At 40.1% G+C, this 15,611-nt stretch overlaps 1 protein-coding gene across 17 annotated transcripts in view; it reads right to left on the reverse strand.

Annotated features, from left to right (window-relative positions):
• Positions 1 to 15,611, reverse strand: part of ANK3 (ankyrin 3) — a 373,731-nt gene that overhangs the window by 158,899 nt on the left and 199,221 nt on the right. Inside the window, exon 1 of one of the 17 annotated variants that reach the window (XM_068950769.1) lies at positions 3,522 to 3,572. The exons of the other annotated variants lie outside the window; for them this stretch is intronic. Within the exon in view, the coding sequence (XP_068806870.1) occupies positions 3,522 to 3,557 (36 nt within the window). The 5' untranslated portion in view covers positions 3,558 to 3,572. Of the gene's footprint in view, positions 1 to 3,521; positions 3,573 to 15,611 lie in introns of those variants that run through there. 17 annotated transcript variants of the gene reach the window in all.

Here is a 15,611-nt window from a genome sequence, read left to right on the forward strand (position 1 = left end):
GAAATACATCTGCCCTGCTAGGATGAGAAAGAATCAATGGAACCAATAAATCTAAGGATTGAACCACCTCCCTGGAGCCAAAGATGGGCTGAGGCAGTTCTAGTTGTTAAGGAGAAAAAAAAAAAACCTAGCTAGTGCTTTTCTTTAGTGTCAAGGATATTTGCATACAGGAAAGTTAACAGTTCTCAAAACTAAGCAACTTGCCAGAGACAGTTTTAAGCCTGGTCCAGAGATGTATGAGACTTATTGAGGAGTAGCAGCAGTGACGATTGTGGGCTGCAGTGGCTTAGCCATGTTCTTCTCCTGGAGCTGAATTTCCCTGATGACCACACTCTGCCATATCTTGTTTTCCATTCGAATCTTCAAATGGAAGAGATACGACCCAGGAACTCCAGATCCTTTCTAGGATCCACCATTTTAGTATAAACCACAAAGGCAAGGCACCCGAAACAGAATAGACATTATGCAGAGTGTTGTTTGCCGTTATTAGAAATATTGAGGGATACTTGTTTTCTTTCTCCTGGCAGTGATGCTGCATGACGTGGGCAGCAGGTGCAGTGTGACCTGCAGGGCAACCAGGCTGTTCGCAGAACGAGCCCTGAGTCTTTGGCCTTCCCCCAGTGCCCTGTTTGTCCTGCTCCTCTCTGATCAAACACCGACATTCACTGCGGCTCAGAGCAGTGTCGGTGTGAAACAGCACGGAAACTTCCGTGAAGGCACTTGGTGGTGGCATTGCTATGAAATGCAATCAATGCACGCGCCAAGTTTGAGAAATACCCCAGACACCAATGAACAAGTCGCTTTTACCAGCGTAAGCACCAAACTCAGTGAGCAAAAAACCATAAGTCAAATTAAGCCCTGCAATCGCTATCAGCGGGTTTAAACTAGAATCGAGTACTGGATCTAGACACCCCATTCTGTTTGGAAACAGAAGCAGGAATCTAAACGCTGGCCGGGGCAACTGCTGCCTTTTTGTCCCTTATTGGTACAGTGCCGAGCACGCTGAGGTCTTAACCTAGGATTAGGATTTACACACACAAATAGGATGAAAACAGGAACTAACAGAACAGTAACTAGCAGCAAGAACAGTTGTAATTGTATGGTTCTTTGAGATGAACAGACAGGGCAAGATAACAGAACATAGCTCATTTTTATTCTTAAAGTGAGGAAAAATGAATATACAGATACGACACTGCAGATTAGATGGTGCCACTTTCACACAGACACTTTGCAGTTACAGAACGGAATTAGTGCTTTTCTCCTTTCAAAACCATCTGAACTAAAAGTATGGAGACCTTTAGAAGAATTCAGATGAGCTGAACATCAATGGAGGGACCTTCAATTTTTTGTCAAAAAGAAAATATAAGTATTTGAACATCTTACTTCACCTTAACCAGACCTAACTGTTTATTTTCATCTGAAAATTATCACATTGTTTCTTAGTATCAGAATGAAGCATGTTAGGAAAATACATTATTGTTTAATTGAATAAGATAACTATATTTCACTAATGAATTAACATTTTCCATAACGGGCTAAAAAGGATTCAACTTTAATATTGTAATAAATACAGATTTAATTTTTAGTTGAATCATTAAAGTGAAGATCGGTTTATTCTAAATTTACAAAAATAAGCTAGAGCCAACAGCACTGCCTATCAGCCCGATGCAGTAACTTCCCCTACCATTTGATGACAGAAGACGACATTAGTATACAGGATTAACTAAAGACATAACTTCTGAATAGCAAATCTACAGTATAAACAAGCAATGAAGTAGATCTTGCTTCTCATTCACCCCTAAAACATATGTGGTAGCCTATAGGAGACTCAGGTATATGCAGAAGAATCAGAATTTGCCACAAACAACGTCCACAAGCAAAGTTACAAAACACACATATACTGTGCCCTTGCTCCACAGCTCTGCTAGATAGCTCAGCTCCATTTCGAGCAGCTCCATATCTTCAATGAACGACCACAGTACATGCTAACACAAGGACTGCTTTCTGCGCAACCTCTAACAAAACCCCGTAAAGCGAGAGTAAGCACCAGTCGGCTGCAACTGAGCTCAGGCTGCGGGCAGAGTGGGACCGCGCGGAGCCAGCCCGCTTGCCTCTCCTGACCTTCGCGTGTGAGCTAGCACTGCTGCCTCGACTCCCGCAGCACTCGGGCTCACACAAAGCAGCAGCAACTGGGCTTATCATCCCAAAGACTGACAATACAGTGTTAAAAAAATAAAATAAGCATAAATAATAATTATTCTCAAGACTTACTTTCTGCGCTTTTTTTTTTTTTTTTTAATAAAGGAAGAGTTTAATCAAGTACCATAAGATCTCCGAATTTAACAAAATCTCCTCCTGTAAGAAGTTTTTTCACACAAAAAAAGAAACCCAAACCCCCAGCATTAATGTTTTCATAGTTTTGCAATGGTTGGTGGAAACGAATTTACCAATAAGAGGAGTAAAACCAGAGAACAACTAGAATTTGTAAAGAGCACTTTCAACGGGAAACAGCAATCCAGCCTTGTGTTGACAAGAAGTAAAGAAACAAACAAAAAAACCTCACACACTTAAGAGAACTCACGACAGTATTTTTCAGAGCGCAAAACAATTGCTAATACACAAATTAGCCAATAAACTGCTGCGTACTTTCATCAACAATATCTCTGACTAAAGAAAACACTGCCATACATTTTCCCAGCCTTCAAGAGATACCTCATTTTTTATTTCCCCGAAGCTTCTACAAAGCTTGACACAAAAAAATGATGCCACCTTTTGCCGGGAACCTTGTATTTTAATTCTACAGAAAAGTAGCATAGAGAAATTTTTTCTTTTTTTAATTCTGTGTTTTTAACCAACATGAATAGCCCAAGCTGCTGAAGAACTGCGGAGCCTTATTCACTGAACACAAGATGCCATTTCACAGCTGCTTACTCCAATGAGGAATTTTTCAGTCACCTGGGGCTACCTTGGAGTACCTGGGACCACCCCAGCGAGCAGGAGAGATAGGTGTGCACCTCTTAACTGGTCACTACTAGCACAACAGCAGCAGGGGGCTCCTTTTTCAGTCTTACTGTCAAACTACAGATCAATTAATCAGGTTATTTGATAAATATACCTTAAAAACATAATTTCAGTGATCTTTTTTCCATAATGCGTAAGATTTGCTAAAATACTTCATTGAAGAAAATTGTATCACATATATTCAAGTTACTTAAGGCCCTGGTCACAGAACAAATATTACAAAACGTTTCTGTAATTTGAGTAAGGGTCTTCAGCAGAGTTCCCTGAACAGAACACAGCTATTCATAAGGACAGAGAGAACAAATAATGCCGTATACCATTTAACCACCGCTTCAGCCTATACCACGATCCCAATGTCAGAATACAAAATACACCAACGAAGCCTCAATGTACCGCTTCCTACATCCAGTTTCGTTTCATACAATCAAAGACTTAAAACACTAATATAAGAAATCAGATATTCAAATTTCACTCATATTTCAGAATCTACAAATGCTTACTTGTTCTGGAAAGCATTCGCCCTCTTCCACTGCCATTTTCTGTGGCCAAATATGAAACCTGATGACTCAATTAGTTAACACTTTGGACACTGCACCATTGCTAAAAATAGCGGCCTCAGGAAGTGTTGGGTTTTTTTTTCCCCGGTAAAGAACTAAGCACAGTCACTTGTTAGACTTCCCTTGGCTATTTAAATGGCAAAGGACAAGTGATTGTAAGACTGTTAAGTTAGTAACAGAGCGTGTCCCAGGATTCCCGGCTGGCTTACCCATATTTGCAGCCTCCAATCATTCCTGGCGAATGTAATCATGATCTGTAGCATACCCAAAATAGCTGCCGAATCAGCTGATTAGAAAACCACCGCTGCTTGGAATCACTCATGAAACAGGCTTTTGTCATTCTGCTTATCAGCTCTTTCTAATGCAGACTACTTTGAACTATTTCTAAAGGCAACAATAACACCATTTTACACTCTGTGTGTTCTGAATGCCACATATGCCTGCCTCCTACTCCATGGCAATTTTATATTTATTCAGATTTTCTGATGACTAATTATGATAGATTTATACCTTTGGTTCTAGAGGCTGTTTTTCTGAACTAAAAGGCTGGTCTCTAAATACTTCCAGTTCCTAAATTAAAGAAATTAAAAGCAGCACCAAAAGCAAAATCCTTCTGCTTCAGAGTGAAGCCCAGGGACAGATTCACACTTTCAGTAAAGCAGATCTCTTCCTTTGCAATGAAAACTACCTCTAAAAGTAGGAATTTTCTGCACGCTTCCCCTTCCCTTACAGTTACTTAGGATATCAGGAGTGGTCCTAAATAATTTCCAGCTTCTGAGGAAGAGAAAATTGGGATGTCTTCAGTTCACTACAAGAACCTGTACAGCACACACTGCTCTACTTCAATCCATGTTTTTCCTCTCACATCAACACACTGGTACAACAGAACAGCAAAGGGATAAAATGAGAAAACAAACGAACAAGCATGGGCTAATATTTCTGACAAGCAAGATATGCCTGATATTTTCAGGAAACATTTGTCCATGTTTCCATTGACTAGAATTCAGCCACTGGATAGTAACTCTGCACTCTTGCATTATACTGCAGAATTTGTTGCTGATTATCTGTGTAAAATCTTTCAGAAGGTGCAAAATTTGACACCCTAAAACATCACTAAATAAATAACGTAGGCCACACACTTGGGTGATCTAGCTTGAAACGATCTCATTAATACCACTGAAGAGGCACGCTAATTATTACCAACTACACTCTGCTTCTGCAAATTTTTGCTTATGGCATTATAGTATCTATGACTAAGACCCACTCCTGCCACTGACTAAATGCAGAGAAGTTAGCAGCTGTCTGCAGGGGTGGAAGAGCCTTCTGCCTGCATTTAAACACACGATGATGACCAAGTCAGTCTGAATGAATTCACTTCCGCGACATATCTGTGGCAGAGCTCCCTGTAGTAGCAATCTCAGTCAGCTGCACCACAGCTACCTTGGCAGCATCATTACTGTAAGCTGCTGCAGCAGTACATCATCTCTCCGAAACATTCAATTTCTAAAGTTGAATTTTGATCTAGCATTGTTATTTGTTTTGAGGATAGAGAACTATCGTTTCAAAATAGTAAAAGAAAACCTCACCATTCTTGTTAATATAATACTACACATTTTCTAGAGGTTTCTCTGTGGCATGTAGAAATTTCTCATTTTTGAGATGTGCAAAATCAACCATGATTTCGTCTTGCATAATCTAGGTCCAGGTTCAGAGAAATGTTTAAATACTTTGCTCTTCTGAGGCTATTGAAGAGCCCTACTGAATATTAAGGCTCTGCATACCTGCCTTCAATAAAGCAGGTGTGAAGAAACTTTGCTGAATCAGGAAGCCTCAAACAACAAGAAAATGATAGCTGAAGACGAGCTGGCTCTGAACAGGAACTGGGTGCCTAAACATCCTTCTTCTGCCTTTGGAAATTTGCCTGAGATCAACAAGGAGAAAGGAAACATGATAATTTCTGTAATGGGATTCAATGGAATCAAATGAGATTTAAAACCTGCAAAGAGGTTTTTTTTGGTTTTAGGGTTTTTTGTAGATAGCAGAGCTTAATCGGACAGCGTTATGGAAATCCACATGAGTTTGCCCCGAATACAAACCACATTAGGGGTGGCAGCCCCTCACCATCAGGTGCAACTCAGGGGAGACCTGCTCTGGGGCATCATGGCCAGGGATACAGACAGGGCAGCCAGGCAGCTCTCCTGAAAATAAAATGCTGCTTGCTTGGAAAAGAGGAACAAAGCATTTCAGAGCAACAGGATCTGACCCAGTCCCTGTTTATGTCTGTTTTCCCAATGGGCTGCACAGGCCCCAAGGTTCAGAGGGTGCTGGTGGGGCTGAGGCGATGGCCCGCTCCCACCAGAGGTGCCACAGGCGGCTTGCCCTGGCTCGCCCTTTGGCCTTTTAGGCTGCCAGAGCTACCGTGTTTTCTGGTTACCGGCTTTTGGCTTTTAAGGTTCACATCAGTCTGATGAGAGCAGTGGATGCCTGACCCAGACTGCTGTCTATTAACCTCTGCAAAACTGTCCTGATTTATGTTTTGACATTCTCACAAGAGAAGGTTCCCATTTCTCTCTCCATTAATTTTAAAAGGGCAACTATTAGATTCACAAAAAAAAAAAGAAAAAAGAAAAAAGAAGGAAAAAAAAGAGCAAGAAAAATTAAGAACTGGCAGCACCAAAAAAGTCATCTAAGCACATTCACATCCATCAATTGGGCTCTGATTCCTGAAAGCTCACCTCATAAATCATAGTGACACTATATTTCTTTAACCTTGTGGATCAGTTTTACCTAATTCAAGATCATTGCTCGTGTACGGGCAATTAATAAAGGATAATTCAAAAAGAGGCTCAATACTAATGGCAAAATCAATTTGTTACAGGCTTTGGGTAGATTTTCAAGATCCTTTTGTTACTTTGCATCCCAGATTACATGGACTGTGAATTCCTGTAGTCATTCTTAGCTTGGGAAAGAGAAAGGACCTGGGGTACAACCACATAATCAATAGATACGCGTGAAAAAAAAATCTCAATCAGTGTCCTCCCTCTCTGAAAAGGGAAACCAAAAAATATCCTTTATGATCTCATTAAAATGGCAGATTTGGTACAGATGGAGGATTCTTTCAAACAGAATAGTGGAAATGTCCCTTTACATTATCACTGCTCTGCTCCCAAACCAGATGGAGAGCTTATGATTACTGGCTTGGAAGCAACTTACAGACAAAGCAACACATGGCAGAATTCAACAGAAAGAAAAACATGGTTTGACACGAGATACAAATAATACAAATATCAGCCCCAGAATGGGTAAGGCAAGATGAAATAGTTTAAACCATAATCTGGAGTTACCAATTCAGATTTCGCAGGAAAAAAAGATTTTTTTCTTCAAACTTCAGTGGGTGGCATTTCAGACAACTCCAAAAGGTATGGACTCAGCTGAAGTCCACCAGAGCAGAGCACTTACAGCTCTGTGGTATTTCCAGCACCCTATGCATACAGCAAATAGTTGACAAACAGCATCAGCACAGATGAGTGCTTGTGCAACTCGCACCTACTAGAAGTCCTCAATTTGAGAAGCTTCATATACCACAGGCACCAGTGGTCAAACCTGAGACACAGAATACAATTATCTAAAATGCTGTTCTAGCCACTAAAATAACAGGTAATACGTGCCCCAGCTAATACTTTAAAATAGCAGTTCTCGAGCGCAGATAGAGCAATGGCTACAACAACCAGATGTACCAGGAATGCAACTTCGCTGGGACCCATAGGCTGTAGGTTCCTGTGCCAAGCCAGGAAAAATGCAAACTGTGTACAGCAAGTGATGTCTAACAGAGGTCATCAGACAGGGAACCCCCCTTTCTTTCTGCAGAAGAGACCCCACATCAAACACATTATACTGTTAACCCCTATATATAGCTATCAAGCCTTTAATAAAGGACCACAGTGAGAAAATGCATACTCATTTCTACTTTAACTGTCAAAATTATGGACACTGAATGCATGGCCACAGCAAAAAAACTTGTGAATGTATACACACAGCATCAAAAAAAATTCTATTTGTGCATTTTTTTAAATCTGTATAGCCAACCATTATGAAAATACTATGTAAGTTTGTTTTAATACCTTTTAAATGCTGCCAGCTCAATTCTTGTGCTATTAGAAAACACCCACAGAATTAGAAATCCATAGTTGGTAGCACACGTTCACTTTGAGTAATACACAGAATTGAACATACTTAATACATTAAGGATAGGAAAACAATCCTCCAAAAGTTAATTAAGTCCAGATCACCCAATCAAGAGGAAGAAAGATACACACTTCCTCCCACACCCCCCGCCCAGAAGTCTGCTTTATGTTCCTGTGTAACCTATTGCTCCTGAAGAGAAATTCACTACAAAAATCTGTAAATCCCTTTAGGGATCTTTTTCTTAACTTTGACAAGGATAGTCATCTGCCATCACCCCAAATAATCTAAAGCTCTGTAGAACTAAAAAAGAAATGCTGCAACTTCTGCTTCGAGATACTTAAAATTTCTCTTTAAAGGCTTTCCAATGAGCAAGCAGGAAGGCTGTGGTCTCATCCTGAGTATTAGTCTTCCTCAGCAGTATTTGGGAATCAAACCTCAAGGCAGAAGTGCTATCATATTTGAAGAATAGCCTGCAGTAATTTTTGGAAGTCTCCAAATACCTGAGAACAGCATGCCTCCAAGCCAGCCCTGCTGTGACCTGTGCAATTCAGCACATTACAGATATTCAAAATGTCCATGAAAGACATGCCAAAGTGCTATAGTATTTATTCTGTCAACATGCACAGTAGACCCTGTTTCCTCACCATCAGCACTTCACCTTCCCAATATATTACTCTCACTAGCAGATCAAGGAGCTCCCAGAATTAGGGACTAAAATAATTGATATGTGCATGGTATGAGTGGTATGCCCAAAGAATCTGAACCACTATCAACAAACACACTTCAAACTCCATTTTTAACTCTATGTTGTTTCCTTCAGTTATCAGAGTAGAGTTATACATTTCCATACTGCCTAGCTAATCATTTCCAATGTCCCAGATGAGCGCTTTTGCTTTGTTTTCATTCCTGAGCCTGAGTTTTCATGTCTAAGTGCTAAAGCTCCTCCAGCTTCCAACTACCCTGGGGCTAAAGCATCAACATACTCTTCCTCAGAATAATCCTCTCCTCTAGGAATATGAATAATTGAGATGAAGTGGAATACAGACTGTTAGATAAACCCAAACTTGCTATCCAAAATGGACCATACATCATTCAAAGTACAGTCATGTGGCTTCCACCAGTGAGACTCCAGCAATATCTCCTCCTCAGTAGCATTAAACTCACTTTTCCAGTACATTCATTTTACATGGTGAAAGGTTTGGTTTCCACTTCACTTCCACCTATAGAAAGGTGATTTTGCAACGCTCGTGCCACAGAAGGTCACAGAAATGCCATAATCAGTTGCTGCATGAAGATGAAGCTCAAGATGACACTTATTAAGGCAACTTCTTGCTATCAAGACCACTCTATACTCTTCAAATCATAAAGAAGTAAAGAGAGTAGCTGAGTTTCATTATGTCGTCCTGTAAGCATTAAGAAAAGAAGCCTCAGTTACTTACCGAAGATGAACAAAAGTCAAGATATAAACCACAAGTAAGTGGACAAGGCTAGCGCAGTAACCAGTGGAATGAATAACACGTTAGCCAGACTGAAAATGAAAGCCAGCTACAAGTGCTGGGATTTAATAGTATTTCCTTCTTTTCCACTGATGCACCCTTCATCACCTTGAAGACAGCCACGTCATTGACTTGTAATGGACAGCACCTCACTAAGCCTTTAGAAAAGCATGGGGTAATAAAGCTGCAAGCGGGCCAAAGCATTTCATACTCACCACGATGAGAATCGCATGATGATCAACTCCTGGGTAAATTGGCTTGACATCATCATGCTTCAAAAATCAACCAGCAAAAGCCAATTAGGAGAAGAAAAAACAAAAGCCAGAGACTCCAGGCAGCTCTGTGTTTAGTAAAATCACAGACCTCACATGACCTTTCATGGAGATGAGAGGAACAGCAAGGGCAAAGTACTATATATGGAAAGCACAGGGAGACATGATAGCAAATCTTCCTATATCCTCTTGAAGCACTGCTGATGTTTGTGAATTCTCTGCTCACTAATCATATGGCTTGTTATATGCCACACATCTTGTTTCAAGTCAGGCTAAAAATTGTAATTTTGTACAAACTGAAAGCAGTAATTGCCTTAATACTTCTTAGAAATACTTTGCTGTAGCGTAGGACTCCACGAAGCAGAGATTCCTTGGATGTGAACAGCAGAGCGCAGCATTTTCAGCAAGCATCAAAATCCCATTTGTTAACAGAAACAATACTAGTGAAATCAGTGCTGTTGATATCTGCAGGTGTACGGGTATACAAACACACAGGTAGAGAGACAGAAATCTCATGCTAACTTTATCACTGCATCACAGCACAGGCAAATAACGAACAGTTCAGAAATAACATTTGCAGCTTTTCTAAGAACATAGCAAGAAATTAGTCACAAGTATCAGAGGAATCTTACATAAGTGTACTCTCCATTTGTATATCGTATCCATGTGACACAGAATTGGCTCTCTCAGCCTAGATCCTATTTCTAGCAATATTCCAATATTCCAGGATTGCCAGGAGAAGAGAATTAATCATTAGATTGATGGCGACAACAGCAAAGTATTTCGTACCAAAGTCAAGTGCCAGAAATGTGACTGCTGGCAAATAAGCCATTCTAAACACTCCTCTTCTCTGTTGTCTGTTTTAGGCTTTTTCTGAACGTAACTGCAAAACGAAGTCACAGAACTGCCAGATGGTTTCAAAATGCTCAGACATAGCTTGTGTACAGAAGAGGAAACTTCAATCATTTAATATGTTCCAAAAAAGCCGTAGTTTTCCAAGATACCTAACAATTCACTGTCTCTACAAGAGATTAGCATGAAAAGAAAAACTCACTATTAACAAAATACTTGGCTTTAAGTCTTGACTTTGTTCATTCCTCAAGGACCATCTAAAGGAACAATTCAAATGAAAACACAAACAGGCCTAATCAAGAGAAGTACCAAGAACGCTATTCAAGTGTATCAGCTCACTATGGAAAGTATGTCATACGAGGTGTACAATGCTCTGTGAAATAAATATAACCTAACACACATATTGTTTAAGTTACCGCATATAGTCGCTTACTAATATTTGTTTGTAGATAGTGCAGGGCATTATTCCATCAAAGAAAAACGGAATCACTGAACTAAATAAGTATTTTGGATCTCTTCCTGAACACAATGAAGACGATTCAATAGGGCAGTATTATCTTCAGGGCTGAACAACACATCAGCCTGCTACTCACTCCAGGTATACAGGATATGTCCAGTAAACTGTTATACATATAACTAAAAATGTGTGCAGCAGGTCCTCCATCCATAGCTCTGCAGTGGGGAGGGGCCACATACAAAGGCTGGGATCGCTCCAGATCACTACTCATAGAAAAGGGAAGTTTCTAAAAGTGAGAATGACCACATATAATTAATTCTTACAATTACTTCTAATTAATAGATACAGGATATATATGACTGGATCACATCTGAAGCCATATTAGTCAAAAAGCTTTAAACAATTTGCATCATCAAATCTTAACAGTTTTACATTTCGTAAAGCAATTATGTTCAGAACAAGCTTAAAGGTACCAGAGAAAGGGAACATTTGCAATGGCATAACATTCCTGCTGCTCCACATCAACAGCAACCGCTCAGGACCAATCCTTGCCAGAATCCAGTAATGACACCATCTTTCTGGGAACACTATTCAAAAATCCACTTAGAGAGAAATGATTTGACACATATGGCTCACGCCAAACTGAAAAGCCTTGGATAGGTGTTTGCTAAGGCCTTACCTGGTGCATTCCCTTCAGCTTTGAAGGCCACGTTTTGGAAGAGAGGTGGTGCACCTGGGAGGAGGTAGGCAGTAGCGCAGACAGAGGGTAAAGCTTTCTAACTGTAAAACATGGGAATAGCTTGCCTACAAAGCGATGGGATTTATAACACATATAGAGTTTAAAAACATTGACCAAAAACAAAAAAAAAATTGCCAGGAACAGCGAAGATGATTCTGGATTTGGGTAAAGAGATAGATAAGGGGAGTTCTTAAAAATCACATCCAAACCTATTTATAAATATTCTGTGATATATAAGAGCATTTGAGCTCCACTACAGAAAAACTGCACTCAGCATCAGTGGGAGGTTAAAACAGATGTCACTGAACACAACACAAGCACCATCCACAAGCACCTGAGCCATGCCATGGCTGCTGTCTGTGAGAGCGTGCTGGGGCCAGCCTGCTGCTCTCCAGGGGGCTGTCGGGACTTCTGGAGCTTTTGAAATACTAGCTCTTGAAGGACAAAGCACTCTAAAATTTATTAAGATTGCACTTTGGAAGGACTGTCAAGAAAAAGAGCAAATTTAAAGTCTTCCAGAATCATTAGAAGAATATTTAAAAAAAAAAAAGTTACAGTGCAATGAACCTGATCAAAGAAAAGCGAGTAACTATATCTGTGGTTGTTCTCAGCGTCTCTGAGAAGACCAAGGATCATCAATCTCAGCATCAACGAAGGCTGATCATTAGGACACACACGTAGGCTAGAGAACAAAGGTCTAAAGATTGCCGTGCAGTTAACATTCAGTTATAGGGTACCGTTGCTAATTAAAATATTAACTGGTATTTGTCATGAAAAATGACCAAAATTCAGCTTCCCTGTTGAGCAACTGCTTCATTCAGTAGGTTTCTCCCTATCAATTTCATCTAATAAGGCACTATCATTTTCAAAGAAAACTGAATCAAGGAGAAAGTGCTGTGGTCTAGACAATATTAAACACACTGTCCCTTTTCAACACAGTCACAGCAAAAATTCAAATAATTTCTCTTACTCAACTTTCTCCAGGAACTATTTAGCAACATAAAAATTAAGGAGTAGACAACTAACTAATAATATATATAGTGTACTGAACTTCAGTACACCATATATATATGATATATATATGTATATATCTGATGATGCTCTGGGCAGGTAACAAAACTCTGTCTCATAGGTTTAACTGGGTAGTGAATACAAGAAATTTCCATGATCTTTTCCTCCTCAAACATTAGGTAGAATAGTAACATTAGAGTCACATGGCCTCCAATTTGTTGTTGCAACTGTATGCGCAACACTGAAGCTCTGAAGAACGCTTTCTAAGAACACAGGGAGCAATTGGACGTTAGCGGCACTAAACTCACAATGAGCAGAACAGTATTTTGCCAGGAAGGAGTAAAAGTTCTTCAGCACTAGGGTCATGCAAGAATTTCCCCAAAACAGCGATAAACAAATAAAAAGCACTTTTACACCAACGTTTCTGACATGCTATTGGGAGGCAAGGACAGCTGTGCAAACTGCATTCCAAATAGGACTTCTCTGTCAGCACAGATGTATAAAAAATGTGTCTCAGCTCTCACGGTAATTCCTGGTAGCTTGGCTATCCCTGCAGCACTGCTACTGCTTTTCAGTCCCTTTATGTGTATTACGCACATGACGTGCTGGCCACATCTCAGATGGACACTTTCTGAAGTTGCATTAGCAGCTACAAAGGAACAGAAAAGGGCGGCTCAAGAGAACGCATCAAAGCTCGTGTCTCTCCTGAGGAGTTAGGGAAAGGAGAACAGGGAAGAAGCTGTAGGATGGATAATTTCTAAAGATAGAGCTGAGCTTTCAAAACATGTAACAATTTGGTAGTGGCTTATACTTGGTTGCACTGCAACACTTTCCAGTCATACTGCAGATATTCTAAGCTACAACAAGGGAACTTTTATCGTACGCTAAAGCAGCTCTCCTAAAATTTGTTCAAAGCAAAACGTACCTCTGCACTGCTTCAGCTCATATGCATCACGCTTTGTATCTTATAGTCATGCTATGCTTATGAAAATGCGTTCTGAACTCTACACGAGGTTAGACTATTACTGCTTTCTGCCCTCACTTGCATAGCTATAATTTATGTTACATCAATACAATAGGCTCATGAAGTTTCTAATATCTGATTTCATACCCAACGTTTTGAGTAGATGCACAAGTACACCTTGGAACAACTGTATTATTCACGCAGTCATTGCAACAGTGCGCACAGCCACATTGTACTTTTCCTAACCTGCTTAGCATTGCCCTGTCAGCAATGTATTCCTTTTCTTTGGGAGAAGCTTCAAGTCTGTAGCTACTATTGTAGCTAGCTCCAGTATTTCCTTTTCTCTGCATGAACTGTTATTTCTTATCTGATGTTGAACAGCTGTAATGGGGCTTCTGAAATTACTGTATAGCAGTAGTATTCTTGTATCTGTATTATTTAGGTGATGCTTCAGGAAAAAGCAACCCCTTTGCAGGACAAGTGAGCTTAACGTTCACACTGAATTATGGAGGAGGCAGTAGCTGCTATATTTAGGGTACTAAATATCTTCTTTAATTATAAATTTATTTATTTTATAGTACTCAAAACTCACAGATACAGATATGCCTTTTCTGACTGGTGAAAATACTGTTTAACTTGAATTTACAAGTAAACTGTTAAAAGTCATCGTTTTCTTTCATTTATTTGCCTTAGCAAAATAAAAACCATATGCAAAACCATCCAAAGGAGCAGGGCCCATGTCCACACTGAAACAGCCTCAGTGGCTCGCTCCGCACACGGGAGTCGAGAGGAGCGGTCGCTGGGAAGAGCCGCTGCTAGCAGCCTGCCAGCAAAGCCCCTTCTCCGCCGGGGCCAGGCCACAGAGGAAGCCCCCGACACGGCGTCCGCCCAGGAGCAGGGAGAGAACCCAGGGACGGGCTCTCCCTGCCTGCACTAACCGAGAGAAGCGAGTTCCCTGGCGTTGAGAGTTCAAGTCTTGCTGACAACACGTGGCTAAAATCATGTAAAACAGAATTTACTCTTATCTTTTTCCCTGACTGGGGGGGGGGGGGGGGGGGGGGGGAGATTGAAAATTATAAATTAATATCCTAAAAGAAACATAAAAGCAAGCATTTAAGGTGCTGTCCCAGCCACCTCAATTCAGCTTTCCCCTGGCAGATACATTATAGTTTCACTGACAACACTTTTCTATTTTTCCAGAGAACCTTTTCTTTTTCTGAGCAAGATGCATCAACAAGAGAGCAGAACTAAAATTTCAGGAACAGGATTTCAATTCCACTCCCCCTTCCTTTTTCTAAAATCAGGCAGTAGCATCTAACATAATTTTAGTATGCAGCATTCTAAATTGCAGCCTAGGGCTTTCCCTCAAATGATTTTAACATCAAAGCAGCATTGTGGATTTTAGTCACTGAAAATTTAAACAGGCCCTGTGAACTGCTATGACAAAACCATCAATCCTTTATCTTTTCTGTGAATAATCCTAGAGTCCAATAATTTTTCTACATTGCCCAGTTCTTCTCCAGGGCAACAGTTAACAAGCTCTGATAATTCTGAGGCCATCTCAGAGGAGTCAACATTTTAATGTGGCTTTAAAAAAACATCTAAAACACATTATAAATGTATCACTAATTTAATTTTTGTTTTGGGGAAAGTCACCTCTCCAATAACTTAACTATGCTGTTTTGCAATGGCAGGAAATTTAATAGATCTTTTCAAAGACTCATTTCCACATTTAGACCAAATTCTTTGCACACACACATGCACAAACACTTTGTATTTATTAAATACCTACAAAAGTATTCTCCAGTCCAACACATTTCAATACACAGAAAGATATGCTGCTGGTCTGAAAACTGCAGATAGCGTAGAACCTGAATTTAAAACAAGAGGAAGACATGGCCCACAGCAACTGCATTTTATGGGCCAGAGCAGAGGGGAATACAGAAGAGAGATGCTAAGACACAATGCAGTGTGACCTCCAAGTAAAAAATGTCTTTTTCCTCTAGGAATAAAAACTGCTTAGATTTGTGCATATACCATTCCTGCACAAAGTTAAA

The sequence above is a fragment of the Struthio camelus genome, chromosome 7, assembly GCF_040807025.1.
Source record: "Struthio camelus isolate bStrCam1 chromosome 7, bStrCam1.hap1, whole genome shotgun sequence".
NCBI lineage: Eukaryota > Metazoa > Chordata > Aves > Struthioniformes > Struthionidae > Struthio > Struthio camelus.